General features: G+C 40.7%; 1 protein-coding gene and 1 long non-coding RNA gene across 5 annotated transcripts in view; one reads left to right on the top strand and one right to left on the bottom strand.

The window, feature by feature from the left end:
- The window catches only part of LHPP (phospholysine phosphohistidine inorganic pyrophosphate phosphatase), a 115,503-nt gene that overhangs the window by 54,085 nt on the left and 46,162 nt on the right, over positions 1-15,256 (top strand). Inside the window, exon 7 of one of the 2 annotated variants that reach the window (XM_053388954.1) lies at positions 2,337-2,440. The exons of the other annotated variant lie outside the window; for it this stretch is intronic. Coding sequence (XP_053244929.1) covers positions 2,337-2,349 — 13 coding nt within the window. The 3' untranslated portion in view covers positions 2,350-2,440. Of the gene's footprint in view, positions 1-2,336; positions 2,441-15,256 lie in introns of those variants that run through there. 2 annotated transcript variants of the gene reach the window in all.
- Positions 770-6,308, bottom strand: LOC128414143 (uncharacterized). 3 transcript variants are annotated; one of them, XR_008330596.1, is made up of 4 exons: positions 6,149-6,308; positions 4,800-5,710; positions 2,253-4,371; positions 770-1,390 (listed from the first exon to the last, which is right to left on the bottom strand). It is a non-coding gene; the product is annotated as an uncharacterized LOC128414143 (long non-coding RNA). The 3 variants fall into 3 exon arrangements; XR_008330595.1 differs by having other exon boundaries at positions 2,253-4,929; positions 5,134-5,710; XR_008330594.1 differs by having other exon boundaries at positions 2,253-5,710.

Below are 15,256 nucleotides of genomic sequence, written 5' to 3'. Positions count from 1 at the left end.
ACAGAATCTGTAACCCTCACTGTATTTTCAGCACCAGGTGGACATTTTGATTCTCTAAGTCATCAATACTGTTTTTGTGACTGTTCTGATAGTAGCTGTGTGTTCATCCTGCTGTTGAATGGTGAATGTTTTGTAATTGATTATTGTGGATGAGCACATTCAGCGTGTAATTCTGGGTTGTATCCAATGAAGTCATTGTGTGAGTGGAATGACTTCCCCACACACTACAGAACTTTCTCTCCCTCACCATACTCCATCAAACCCTCTTGACCAATTTTAGGGGCATGTGGGGAGCTGCACGAGGAGGGGTGGGGAAGAAAAAGTAGGGGAAGTTCAGTTGCATGAGTGGAACTGGTTCTGCTTATGCAATGACTTTGCTGGATTTAGCCCATTGTTTTTAACTGGTTTATCTGCTATGTATTCTGTTTTTTAGATTTTATTGCTGTCGTAAGTCGATTTGAGACTTTGGTTATTGAAAGCAACTAAATACATAATAGACGTTTCAATTTATTTGTTTGTCAATAATTGCAGGGAATATGGGAAATTGAAATTGTAAAGTTAGGAAAATAAAGCAGTGTAAAACCACTGAATTAATGATGATATCTAAGCAAATTTAATGACAGCAAGCTGTGAGTCTGGGACCTCAGTGGACCATGAAGGAAAATCACCTTGTGGAATTCATCTTTCTGTTTTTCTTCTTGGGTACACATGAAATGTGTCATTGGATTTTAGATCCCTCTATGATTGTATATACATACATACATGCAGGCATACATACATCTTTTTATTTGTATGCTGCCTTTCCATAGTTCAAACCATGCTCAAGGTGGCTTACAACCTGAAAAAATACATAATACAACATAACAAAAGTAGTCATAAATAATAACTAAACAAAAAATACACAACCAAATTGATCTAGTTCTGTGTAGTATAATAAGATATAAAATAAAGATAACAAAAAAATCAACAACAGCAACAACAACCCCCCAACAACAACCCCAAAACTATACCCCAGCCTGTTCAGCAGCTTCAGCTTTTGTACCTGGAGTTAGTCAGGGCCCCACCCTCCCATGCCAGGTGGGAAAAGGCCGGCAAAGCAGGGAGGAGGTCCAATCTTAAATACGAAGCAATGTGAATAAATCACCTTAAAATGCAGACTCCAGAAAAAAGCCATTGTCCTGCCTTGAACCACCATTTTTCTTTTCACAGCAGGTGCAGACTTGTCTCATGTCAGTATGGTATGGCTTATTATAGCAGTTAATGTCTGAGGTAGCACCTTTCCCTGGTCACTTCCTTCTATTGTCATTTCACTCGAAGTGGGCAGAGTTGGAGCTATCTGTTCATGTGGGAAAGAAGAGAGTCCAAGTCTTCAACCTTCCTGTGCTGTATTCTGCAGAAAGCAATTGATTGTCCTTGTGGTTAGTCTTACAATGGGAAAAATGGAAATAAATTCTTCTAAATACATATGCAGACCTACAAATCCAGGTGGCCTAGTGACAGAGACAGTGCCGGATTTACCTATAAGCTAAACAAGCCATAGCTTAGGGCCTCACCCTCTTGGGGGGCCTAAAAAAAATAAAGGAAAAAAACTGAATGTACATTTCCAAAATATAAGATAAAAAACAAATAAAATAAAACCTACATACAGCAACAGGGTTTTTGTTGTGTAGGCTCCTATGAATTACCATATAGCATATATTCAACACCAAAAACAGTGATAATTTGTTTTTTACAAAGGACAGCTGGACATAAAAAGGGCCCCATTACCTTCAGAAGCTTAGGGCTTCATCAAACCTAAATCCGGCCCTGGGCAGAGAAGAACCAAACTCTGTATTGGACTTTGTCACCAGTGCTTTTTTCCGAGGGGACACAGGAGTACGCATACCCCTAAACATTTTGTGAATCTTTGTACTTTTTTCCACTTACTGTATTTATTTTGCCCAATGGTGATTTTCTTGAGCCAAAATGAGAGTACCTGTAAACATTTTTTTAAAGAAAAAAAGTACTGTTTGTAGTTGCACCCAAGAAGGCAATTCCCAAACCTCAATGGATATGGACATGCACAAGAGGCTTTCTCTGTCACTCTTCTGCATTAAAGATCCCTGAGCCATTAAAGCAAAGGATCTTGTCCTGAAATGGAAGCACTGTACTCCAGCTCTTTCTCTCTGCTGCTGGAATTTGCCACTTGAGTACACAGCAAATACAATTGTTGCTTAATGCAGGTTAAGGAGACCAGTGCAAAAATTACAAACCTTGTCTGGCAGGAGTTTCCTGTATTTCTCTGCAACAAGAAGGATAATTTTAGCAAGCTAAAGAATTATTTGTATTTCTTGAAGGAGAGAGGGATAACTGTCTTGCACTGTGAAAAAGCAAACAAACCTCACAAACTTCAGTGAGCAAAGAACCACTGAGCCATTGCAATTTTAATTAAAAGAAGAACTTCCCAGTTATGGTAAATGACCCTGGGTTTGGGGTTTTTGCTTTGATTTCCACATCTTTTTAATCTACTTGGAATTTCAAAATCTATTACTTGTTTGCACACTATGCAAACAAGTCTGTAGTTATTCTTTATTGTTGCTTTCCTTACTGTTATTTTGAGCTGCTGCTAGAGGTCTAAAGGTTTTTCAGTAGTTTCCCGTAGGGTGCTGTGAATACTCAGCTAGAATACCTTTGAAAGGAAGTGTGGCTCTGGCTACTGTCAGTGCTATCTCTGACCATTTTGTGGTCAATTGCATAAAGTTCAGCTCTTCCTTGGTGGCTTCCCATCCCATATAGAAAACTCAACATATTAATACTGGGCATTGAATTCAATGTCTACCCATGGGTCCACTTTATGTTAGAATGCCTGGCTATGCAGTCAACACTGAGACATAATCGTTGTATTATTTTAAAGGAAATCACGAGCCAGATGTGCAATGCTTTGCCACAGGAAAAGTATTATATTGTGACTATTTTTAAGAACTCTGAAATTGCTTTAATGGTGGGATGTAATGGAAAGTACGCGGTTGGAAATGGCAAACATTTTGTTCATGGTGTGTGTGTGTTTGTGTGTGGCAAACTACTTGGTTCATATTGCAGAGGATTTTTGTATCCTAGCCAGAGCAGGCAATATTTAGCCCAAATGTGGTCTCTCGGCCCTGTGCTTTTGTATACTTGTGTACTAATATGGTGATTGTCAAGGGATTTGCTGATGCCAGAGCACAGCTTGTTATATAAAAGGACAATTGAGAGGAAGCAGCGGGATGCTGTGTATAAAATGATTTAAGATCTTACCCATATTCAGCAACTCGGAGCACACGTTCAGCCAGACAGATGCTTCCTGGATTAATCTGAACAACTGGACCTGATGGAAACTCAATTAAGCAGCTTTACTGTTCCGGATTCTCTAGTTTACAATACCACATGCTGCTATTCCAATTATAACATTGTTTCCTACATTTGCTTGATTCTCGGCTGTTTGAATAACTGCCATGGAAATACCCTTTAAAACTGTGCAGGCTGAAATGAGAGTTATAGAAATATGGTGCAGTACTGTCTCTGCATTCAAACTGAGTTTGCTAATAGCAAACTTAAGTTTCACTAACTTGGCCTGGCAATGTGTATTGGTGAGGACAGTGAAGGGTTGAAGTCAAAAGAATGTTCCCGGGTTGTGTTCTTGTGCAAGTCCAATTTATGGGTGTTTAAGGTTTTGTGATCTTTGCTTAGATTTATTCTTTACTGCTGCAATTAGGAGATGGCTCTGAGACAGTGATATGTCAGTACTTCTGCTTCTTTCAGTTGAGAAGTGCAAGGTGTGAAAACCCACACTTCTTCTATAGGTCTACCAAGCTCACAGAGACTGCTGGGGAATGCACAGTTATTCATAGCTGGTGTAGGCGGATGCCCCAGAGGAAGACATCTTATCTGACCTATACCATGCCAGTGGGATCATGGGGAGTTGCATTATGGACATCTTTAGGATGCTTTTTTGGAAAAGTAAACGAGGTATCTACCTGGGTAGCTAAGGAATAGAGATGTAGCTTTAGATTCTCAATATACTGAAGATATATCCTGAGCCTGTTCAGTAAAAGCTACCCTTCTGTCCTCCTGTTGCTATTAAGTTAGCATGGCACATGAGCAAGTACAAATACTCTCTTTGGGACATGCTGATATTGATATGTGCCAAATGGATATGCTCACAGTCCCTTTGATAAAGAGCCCAGAAAGAAACCTGACCTTGGAATTTTCTTCGGTAGATATGAAACGAATCTATAAACATGGTAGCGGAGAGTATCCTTTTTCATTTCTGTTGATTACTTTTTCCGGAATCATGTAATTCAAATACCTGGCTCTATTCCTATTCTCTTTCACAACTGTAGCAAGCTGATGGAACTGAGATGGGAAGAAAACAAGCACCAACATGATACAGTATTTACTGGATGTATATCTTAGGAAAACTTTCAATAAAGACTTAAGGAAAAAGAGAAAGGACATGGAAGTTTTTAGGAACCTAGGACTGATGTTAATCACAGTGTTAATCAAGCCACTGTGTTTGGATTTAGAATAATGTGGTCCCCAGAAAATGACCCCATGAAGAAAAGTTTATCCAAATAAATAGTCACTGCCAGCCATAATTTGTAGGTCATAATTTGTACTGCCAGATGAATAGTGCAACCTGGTGACATGTCTATTCAGAAATATGTCTCACTAAGTTAAATTGGACTCACACCTTGGTAAGTAGCTTTAAGATTATGGCATTAATGATTTTCAACCCAGAAGCAGAAAAGTCAAAATGTTCTCCTTCCTTTGATTTTTCTTACCTTCAACCCCTATTGCTTTCCTTTGGGAATCTGGAAACATTAGCTGTGGTGCAGCATGTACTGTGATTGGTTTGGATGTAGGAGACCCAGACTCATATACCTGCTGAGCGATGTCATTCAGCAGCTGACCCTAGGCAAGTCAAAACTTTGAACCATCACTTCTTTACAGAGGTTTTGTTTTAACTGATTAAATTTCTAACCCCCCCCCCTTAAAACAAACCTTTTCACAAGGCATTACACACAAAAATATAAATTAAGCAAGTATATAGAAATAATCCAAAAATACATAATTTTAAAGAGCGTCAGTAGCATTAAAATATCAAAAAATACCCACCACTGTGACTAACTCAGGTAGTATGTAGGCATTCTGCAGTTTAGTAACCCACACAATTCTTGTTGGCAGGCAGACTTTTGTCTTCTGGGTTTCTGGGAGTTTTCCTGTTGTTATTCTGTCTCTCACAGCTACAATAAACCTGCCATTAAAATTATGGACTGGTCATTTCTTCATCAGAGGGCAAATGGGCAAATTTAGCAGGGGATCAAATACTTTTTTCCTTCTCTGTACATAACGTTACTTGGAGTTGCTGAGCAAGTACTATATAGTATATGCAATCTCTCCCTCTATTACAACATTTCATGGCTGTAAGCCTGAATGTCCATTAGGTGGCATTATATACACAAAGTGTGGTTCACCAGCAACTGGGGACTTTCCAGTGAGTAGCCAGTATTGCATTTTATGAATTGCTTTTTCACAGACGTGTTAGTGGAGCAGAAAAGTCAAGAAAAAACAGGAGCACAGGTTTTGGCTTTCTTGCCTGATTCCCTCTCTGGTGAGTTTGTACCAGAAATGAAATCCTCTTGTATCCTCTTGCAAGGCTTCAGATTAGTCTCTTAGACAGTGCTGACCTTTCCTGAAAATAAGATATAAAAGTAGCAATCTACCTTACACCAAGTCAGCTCATTGATCCACTTAACTCAGCAGGTGCCCAGCGTTTCAGACTGGAATCTTTCCAGACCTAGTTGGAGGTGCCTGGGGCTGAACTGGAGATCTCTTGCAAACGGAATATGTTACCAAATTACAGCCACTGTGCATTAGAAAATATCAACATAGCAGAAAGCTTCTCTGAAGGACAGCTGGGTTAACAACATTAATTCCCCCCCCACACACACACAATGCATGGCTACTGGGTCCACGCAGCAGCAAGCCCCATGAACTGAGAATATGCCCCACAGCATGCCTCTGTAATATTCATGTAAACAAGGGCTGTACAACAAACAAATCAATGCAGAAAGAATTATCTGAGAGAAAGAAATAATTGAAAAGCTGTTATTACTACAGATTTCTCTACCTCAGTGCTTGCACCCTGGAATGTTAGCCGGGCCACTGCAGGCCTAAGTGCCGTAGATGGAGCCTGTTCATAAAGCAATGCATTGATTAAACTATGTATACGTTAACCTTTGGGTCAAGTGTTAAAAAGAAAATGTTTCGGCAACAACCACCTTAACAGCTAGAGCCTGGCTGAGCGCTACAGCATGGGGGAGGCACTCTGCAGAACACCAAAATGGTGTCTTCCTCCAGCAAACTATTTATCTTCAAAGTTGGCTGTGGTGAATTTTAGCGTGAAATCAGCCAGGGCTCCACTGGGTCTTCCGGTTGTTGCATGGGGCAGAGTGTAGAAGCTTGGGCAAATCTAACTTGAGTTTTAAAAATGAATATTGCTTTTATGTTTTCATGATTTGCTTCTGTTCAGGCTTATGAATATATTCCTCTTTATTTTACTTACATATAATTAATAGTACATAATTAAAATGATGTATATATCTATAATCTATGTATTAAAAGGAAAATAAAAACAGTATATATGCAGATATAAATATTTATTGCTAAATATTCATAATATTATAATATCTGTCTATCACTGATCATGGTCCAGGGGTATATGTGTGTGTGGCACTTCACACTAGCTTGCTTTTGATTTAGGACCAGGTTAATCACTGAAATATAATAAACTTTACTGTAATGAACAAAACAGACTTATGTTGCCATATAGATAAAATATCTGGTTTCTAAATATTTTTGGTTTTTTGTAGATATTACAATAAAAAATCTGTTTTGTTATTCACAGTACTCTCTCTCTCTCTCTCTCTCTCTCTCACACACACACACACACACCATCTACTAGGAACATTTTAATTGGTGGGTGTGTCTCACACACATAATTTTTTTGAATTGTTCATTTTATTCATTTATTCATTTTATTCAAATGAATCATATAGTAGATCATATAAGGGTTTACTGCCTCATGTGTTCTCTCATTCCATTAGGCTATGAAAAGACTCCTCTTTTCAATGAAGTTATTGTCCCACTGTCTAGGTTGCTGAACCTTAATGGTCAGTTTAACCATCTGTCCAGAGCCCCAGATTTTGATTAACCAGTCTTCCAGTTTGGGAAGTCTTCTCAGACTATATGAGAATTTTAAAATGCACAAAATTCAACTACAACCATCAACCTTTCCCTAACTCTCCTCCCCTCTCTGCTTTCCAGCATGAAAGTAAGAATTAACGTATTTTTTTCATGTATAAGACTAGGTTTCCCCCCTAAAAAACAATGACCAGAATTTGGGGGCATCTTATGCATGGGGGCCATCTCCCCCAATTTTCTTAAATCAGAGTCCCCCAAAATAGGGGGTGTCTTATGCACGGGGGCATCTTATAGACGGAAAAATACAGTACGTTATTCTCTTTTCCCTTCTCCCTCTTACAATAATTCAATATAACATAGAAGTCCGGAGATGCTCCAGTTTGTCCGTACAGATGGTCAGGGGTACAGTTAACATAGAAAAAATCCTGAAGACCTTATTTGTAAAGATGCAGCTGGCAGAGTGTTTTCCAGCCCCGTGGTATATACAACAAATTTCCACCATATGGCATAAAGCTTTTGTGGCTTTTTGGTTCCTTTTAATATCCATGTTTCATGTGTTATCTTTTCCGTTATAGCTATATGCCAGACGGTTTCAATACCAAAGCTCAGTACTAAAAACGCTGCAACTCCTTACATTTTTTGAGCAATAGATTGCCTTGCCACCACTAACAAAAACCTTCATAAGTCCTTCATTTAAATGTCTTCATCTGTGCCTTCAAACATGTATAATATGGACAGTTGTGCTGCATATTGATTAATGAAGTATTTAGCAATCTCATCACGTACTGCTCCCCCAAATCCCTGGATTATTGGGCATTCCCACCAAGCAGAGGTGCCGTCTTGCGCCCAATATTGAGGGGGTCCAGTGTGATGTCACGCGCACAGCACACATTGCATGCACATCGTCGGGAGGAGGCTGAGCGCAGAGCCCAGCACTGCGTGGCTTCAGTGGCCAGTGGCTTCTCTTCTCTGATGCTCAGGAGGAGCTGGTCACTGATGCTGCACCACACGTGGCTCTGTGCCCAGCCTCCTTTGCCCCCTCAACACTGGGGGGGGGGGCTCGGCCCCCTGCCAACATATATTGAGAGGGTCAAAGACAGCTCCGCTCCTAGGAGTTGACACCTATGTCACCAAATGTGATAATATATCTACAGCCATACCAACCAACTGGTGTGTGTCCAAGGACGATATGTGACACCTATGCAGAACTTTGATGGTATTTCCCTTAATGTAGGCAGGTATTGATTTAGCAGATTTATCAAACAGTAGGGAATTCCATTTTGGGGCCTCTTATTTCACAGTCTAGATTCATTTCCCATATATACATTGAAGTATCACCAAAAGCGTTGCTTACTTTTTCAATACTTGTGCTATGGCCAATGAATGCCTTTAAAAGGTAAAGGTAAAGGACCCCTGACCGTTAAGTCCAGTCGCAAACGACTCTGGGATTGCGGTGCTCATCTCGCTTTACAGGCCGAGGGAGCCGGCGTTTGTCTGCAGACAGTTTTGGGTCATGTGGCCAGCATGACTAAGCCATTTCTGGCGAAACCAGAGCAGCACATGGAAATGCTGTTTACCTTCCCACTGGAGCAATACCTATTTATCTACTTGCATTTTGTGCTTTCGAACTGCTAGGTTGGCAGGAGCTAGGACCGAGCAACGGGAGCTCACCCTGTCACGGGGATTCGAACCGCCGACCTTCCGATTGGCAAGTCCTAGGCTCAGTGGTTTAGACCACAGCACCACCCGCGTTGGGACGCAGGTGGCGCTGTGGTGTAAACCACTGAGCCTAGGGCTTGCCGATCAGAAGGTTGGTGGTTCGAATCCCTGCAACGGGGCAAGTTCCCGTTGTTTGGTCCCAGCTCCTGCCAACCTAGCAGTTCGAAAGCACAAAATGCAAGTAGATAAATAGGTACCGCACCGGTGGGAAGATAAACGGCATTTCCATGCGCTGCTCTGGTTTGCCAGAAGCAGCTTAGTCATGCTGGCCACATGACCCGGAAGCTATACGCCGGCTCCCTCGGCCGATAAAGCGAGATGAGCGCCGCAACCCCAGAGTCGGCCACGACTGGACCTAATGGTCGGGGGTCCCTTTACCTTTACCACCCGCGTTACCACTTTTAAAAGAGAAGAGACATTGTGAGGTTTGAAAATGGCTCCTGGGACCTATGGTGACTTAATTTCATGGTGCCACTCAAAAATCTTGCGATGTCTGGACAGTTTTATCCTAAAGTTATCTCCTAGTATGTTTCGTTAACTGTGTTGTGTTCTGATCCATGTATTCGATGCACTTTTTCTATGCCAATAAAGGAGATTTATTCATTTTTAAAAAGAGAAAGAGGGAATCTGAACAGGTAACCAGAAAGGCAGGAGAAGAGAAAAAGTAAGTTCAGGTTAAAATTTGCTTCCAGCTCAAGAAAAAGACAGCAACAACTAAGGTTTGGTCTTGATCTCCTTTACATATTCTTTGGCAAAAATATATTGAATGGAAAGCCCCAGTTTTCCTCAGTATGTTCAGATAGCAATTTTGTGCAAATGGTTCGTTCATTTGTGCACTTTCTTCATTCCGGTGCTATGAGGCAGGGAAAAGATAATTGCATTTCTGGGACTGTTTATTTTTAAAAGCCAATGTGTCAAAGTGCTGTTAATAATGTAAACATTTCCAGGGTCTTTAAGAATTATACAGACAGAAGGAGTGTGATGGGAAAGGGGACAGGGAGACATTGTTGCACACTACCACTGAATTTTCACAGGGATCAAAAGATTTCCCCTCCCACAGAAGAAGGTTGTTTAGCTGGCAGGGATGTTCTGGGTCAGTGTTGCAGCCACTCAGCAGGAAATTGTTAGTTGACTGATCCTCCACAACAGCTGGCTATGGAAGAATGAGGTCCACAGACAGATAGGTCTCTTTCCCTCCACAGTTAGCGGTGGGAAAACTGAATCATGATATAGTTATCTCTACTTACAAAGCCAGGACAGAGGATTTTTGTGTCTGTTCAGATACTTTGGGAGCTAGGCCTATTCTTCAACAGAGAGGTGAGTCCCACTCTAGCTAAATATTTGACAACGAGCTGTCGAGCCTCTATATGAAATCAAAGCACACTATGGCTGTTTCTGCGCTGCTGCACATAACATCTGTTCATGAATTAAGATCATATATAAAGCAAACTAACAGAGGGATGAGGAACCTGTGGCCTTCCAGATGTTGTCTAAATTGGCCAGACATGCTTAATCTAGCATCACTGCTGGTGGTAGTGGTGGGCAGGGCAGGAAAACTCACCTTGTTGCACAACATGGAAGCTGCTGCTGGTAACCAAGAGGGGAAGGAGTAAGGCAGTCGGGAAGTCAGTGCAGCGCAGGTGCAGCGGCAGAGCCAATCTGATGCTCCTACTACTGCTGCACCTGTACCACACCCAACCCCCTGGTCCCTTTGCACCCCTCAGTTATGGGCAGTGACCTTTGCATTGGAAAGCTAGGTGATCAATACTGTCCCACCCCGCAGACTGCTACTGACTATGCTCGGCTTTACTCTCCCTGCACTTTTCTCATTCCTACATGCTTTCTTCCTAGAGATGATGACTCCATTAGTTTCAATTTAACTCCCTTTCTGACCAGTTTAGATATCAGCTGTATACATGCTTACCTGGGAAATAAGCACCATGGAACTCAGTGAGACTTACTTCTTGCATAGACATGTAAAAGTGTCCCCTGCTAATCACACTTCATTATTCCACTGAATGTTTTCCACATATTTGTTCTATGCCAATGCTTTTATAGATACAACCTAGTTAGATTTTAATTCATTTTAGTTGATAGGATTAGCTGTGTTTTATTGGTAAAATTCTCTGTTCCAATTTAGACGCTGTTCCAGGAATGTTTATTTGCACAGTAATGCTGAACACTCCTACTGTGCCTGAGGGGGAAAACTGAGTGTCTTCTGGGACAAAACCTTCTTGCCTTGCTGTCACAAGCAGTCCTATTATAATAAATGTTCATGAGTAAGGCAGACTGGGTTTGGCTCTTCATGCATTTAAGAATGAATAAATAAATAATATTTCTTGGGCTGTGAAATTCACCATTTATAGTAATGCAGCAAGCCCTTATAGTTTGATTTTCCTAGAGCGACTGCCATCTGGGAGATTAAAAAAACCTCTTAAATTGACTTGCGATTGAAAGCTTGGTCCCTGAGCAACAGCAATTCATATGCTAAAAGGAGCCCATTCTTTTCCTGGAGCTTTATGGACTTACATACACTTTAAGTTGCCCTGCTGCATATTTCTATGGTAATCACACCGCAGCACACAACAGTGTCAGGGAGACTCATTTTTCTATCAGATCTGTTCCTATGCCCAGAAGATACAGCTATGTGCTTATGGGCTGCTCCATTCACAGGCTGCTTACACCAGTGTAGTCCTATAGGCTTCACTAGGTCTGTACCAGTGTAAGTGGGCAGCTAATCTCATAGACTCTGTTCCTCAAACCAATCTGTTGTTGCGAGTCTTATTCATTATGAAACCTTTGAGAATAGACCTGTTCTGGTAATGTGCTGTATGCTCACAGATGTACATTTACATAAATGTATATATAATCTTGTTCAAACATTGGGAAAAAATAATCGTAAAAGAAATTATGCAGAGGTAAGTATGGTCAGTTGGTAACAAAGCTTAATCGTAGGATGAAAATCACAAAAATCCCTATGAATATTTAACACACACAATATAAATCTCACAATTTGCCCTGTTTCTTTGAGGAAGCTCATAAGGATCAAGAGCTATTTCAAAGGGATTTTATTACATAAACATATTCCCTTTCACCATTGCGTTTTGCTAGGGTATATCTTACCAGGAATATAAACCACAGGGGAGGTATGTTTGTAGTTCCTTTTGATTATCTATTATTATTGCTCTCACAAGAAAGTGAAGTGGTGCCTTTTTATCTAAAAATATCACTGCATGAAAATTAGCTTGGAGAGATGAAGCGCCATGTGTGTTATTGTGTTACTTCTCATCTCGTTGCCTAAATCCTCTTGCTAACAGGATTAGCTGTGCTGGACCTTCCAATGAAAATCTGGATTTCAAAGAAATTTATAAATTCACACATTCCCCATTAAATCATATTGCTTATGTTCATATAATTATTTGCTACTGATAGCACATCTGCCATACACTTTTCTATGTTAGATTAAGGTCAGGTGATGTTAATGGACCGTTGCATATTCTGATATTCTTCCTGGGTTGTATGCCGCCGTCGAAATGTTTTAGACAAAATGAGAAACTGAGAGACCAATATTTGGACATGGTTCACCAAGGATAGAGCTCATTTCTTTTGGTTTACAGCTGTTTTCTGCTCAAAGGGGAGAAGCTTTATGCTGGGGATACATGTTTTGCCGTGGAGGATAGGTTAGAGAATGGGTACATCACGTAGTGTGTGCATCCAAATCAATAATTTGCTGCTTGTGGCATTGATGGCCTATCAGGAAGAAAGCAAAAGGTATTCTTCCCATGAAAACAGGTGAAGATCCTTTACTTACACCTCTTTTTATAACCCAGATCATAAGGCAAAGTCTAACAGATATTAAATTTGACTTAATATTATGAAGTGCAAAGCTTTGTATGTACCCACTGAAGTACAGAAATAGGTACTGGGTATAGAATTAATAACCTGGAAAATATTGACTTTTCTCCATCCCACCCCTTTTAATCTCATCTGTTAAATTTCAAAGATAGGCTTGAAAATGTATGGCCAGTGCTTGGTGAAATGTTAGAAACTGGAGAAGAATCTGAGGCTAGATTTCTGCTGCGCACATGTCAGTGCCCTGTACTGCTCTTTGTCTTGTAGTGTGATAAGCAAAAGAAATGTTGCAAAATAATTAAACCTGCTTAATGTTCACGCTTCGGAGAGTTTTTAGAATCCAGCTTTTCTTGGTCCTGAATTCACGTTTACTACAGGGCAAATTTATTCATTTTACACACAGTGAATACTCTGCCTCGCTTAGGAAGCATTCTGATGGTCATGGAGGAGCCATGATGGAGAATATGCTGTGCCACCTTGGTCGGAAGTAGGATGCTTCTGAATACCAGCTGCATGAAATTGCAGGAGTGGAAGAGTACTTTTGTGTTCAGATCCCACTTGGGGTTAAAGGATATATTCAGAATGCGCATACTTTCAAAATGCTTTTCACATGCTGCATCTGGATTGCTAGGGGTTCTTCTGGGTGGGTCTTTAACCGATATCATTGCTAGCAATGTCGAGTGTTTTGCAAAAGCTGTTGACAGCTCTTTAAATTGTAGCGCTCACATGCTTGTTGCTGTTTTTCAGACGGAACCATACACCACATACCTCTCGTTAACAATGCCACGTCTTTTTAATTGCTTGAGAAGCCCCAAACTTGAACACCCCCTCTCCATTTTTTTGTTTTGCTTTTTGAGATCTTTGTAGATGTTTAAAACAATGTTGGCATAATTTCATTTTACTCTTAAGGGCAAGACTCTTTTGTTTTTCATTTTTCATAAAATCTCTGAAATAGCTGCTCTCTTCCTAAACTGCATAGCAGGTCTGCGTCTGTTTCCATGAACTGTATACAACTCAACTTGCAAGCATCTGCCTGTACAAACACCATGGCTATCAGCAGAGAGACTTCCTTTAAAACCATCTCTAATAAGGCTTTGCTTCTCTGCCTGGCCCTGAATAATAGCTGTTCACCTCTCCTCTTTCTCCAACAAGAGGCTTTAATTACAGAATAGACTCTTAACGAGCAGATTGAGACAGAATACCCTTTGACCTCATCCACATTTCTGCATGTCTGTGCTTAGGCACATTGCCTTGGCAGAACCATTTTATCTGAATTCCTTTGGCTCCATGTTCCAACTTCTTCAATACAAACTGGCTGTGTCATGTTCTGATCCCATGCTTGTGTGTGCGCACTTTTTAAAATGTTCTCTCCTCCCAGGCTTTTGGCAATCTAACGGGAACACAATTACATGTTGATGCTAATATCTGCAACATCTAATTTGACCTAGTTCAGGCACAGATCAACACACTACTATGGGTTGTCTCATGAAGTACACTAACTCCATGGTATTGACGTAGTTGTGGAAGAATAGATGATATCGCCTTCATGGTTGTCATTTTCCACCATGGTGCTAGTCACATCTGAGATTTTCAGATTTTAACTTTTTTAGTATAATTTTTTTTAACCCTCATTTTGGTGAGAAGGATTTTGATAAACAATGCCAAAGTCATGAGAGAAGTTAGGAGGAGGAGTCCACCTGCGTGAGTGTTTTAGGACTGTCTTTGCTGCCATAGTAAGAATCATAGACTCTTAGAGTTGTCAAGAGTCATCTAGTCCAACCCCCTGCAATGCAGGAATCTCATCTAAAGCATCTATGACAGATGCCATCCAACCTCTGTTTAAAAACCTCCAAGGAAGGAGACTCCAACCACCTCTCGTCAGAGTCTGTTCCACTGCTGAACAGCTCTTACTGTCAGAAAGATTTATAGGCAAGCATGAAGGCAAAGGCTCTAAAATTACATCTGCAAACTCCTTTAGTACCCTTGGATGCAGCTCATCAGGCCCTGGAGATTTGAATAAAGTAGCCAGGTGTTCCCTTACTACCTCTTTTCCTATCTTGGGCTTCATCTCCCCTCCTTACATCATTTATTCTGTTATCACCAAGTTGGGCATCACTTTCCTTTTGGGTAAAGACAGAGGCAAAGTAGGTGTTGAGTAGTTCAACCTTTTCTCTGTTATCCAATATCATTTCTCTGTGTTCCCCACACAGAGGACCTATCACTTGCTTGTTGTTCCTGCTACTTCGGACATAGCTGAAGAAACCTTTTATTTTTATTTTTAACCTCTCTTGCAAGCCTGAGCTCATTCTGAGCTTTAGCCAGCCTGACTTCCCCCCTGCAATTGTTGGCTACTTGTGTATATTCCTCCTTTGTGATTTCCCCTTTCTTCCATTTCTTATACATGGCCTTCTTAACCCTCAGCTCATTTATAAGCTCTTTATGTAGCCACACTGGTTTCCTTAGA

Source organism: Podarcis raffonei, chromosome 5 (genome assembly GCF_027172205.1).
Source record: "Podarcis raffonei isolate rPodRaf1 chromosome 5, rPodRaf1.pri, whole genome shotgun sequence".
Classification (NCBI taxonomy): Eukaryota; Metazoa; Chordata; class Lepidosauria; order Squamata; family Lacertidae; genus Podarcis; species Podarcis raffonei.
The sequence above is the reverse complement of the archived record's forward strand: the minus strand, read 5'-3'. Positions and strand labels throughout refer to the sequence as shown.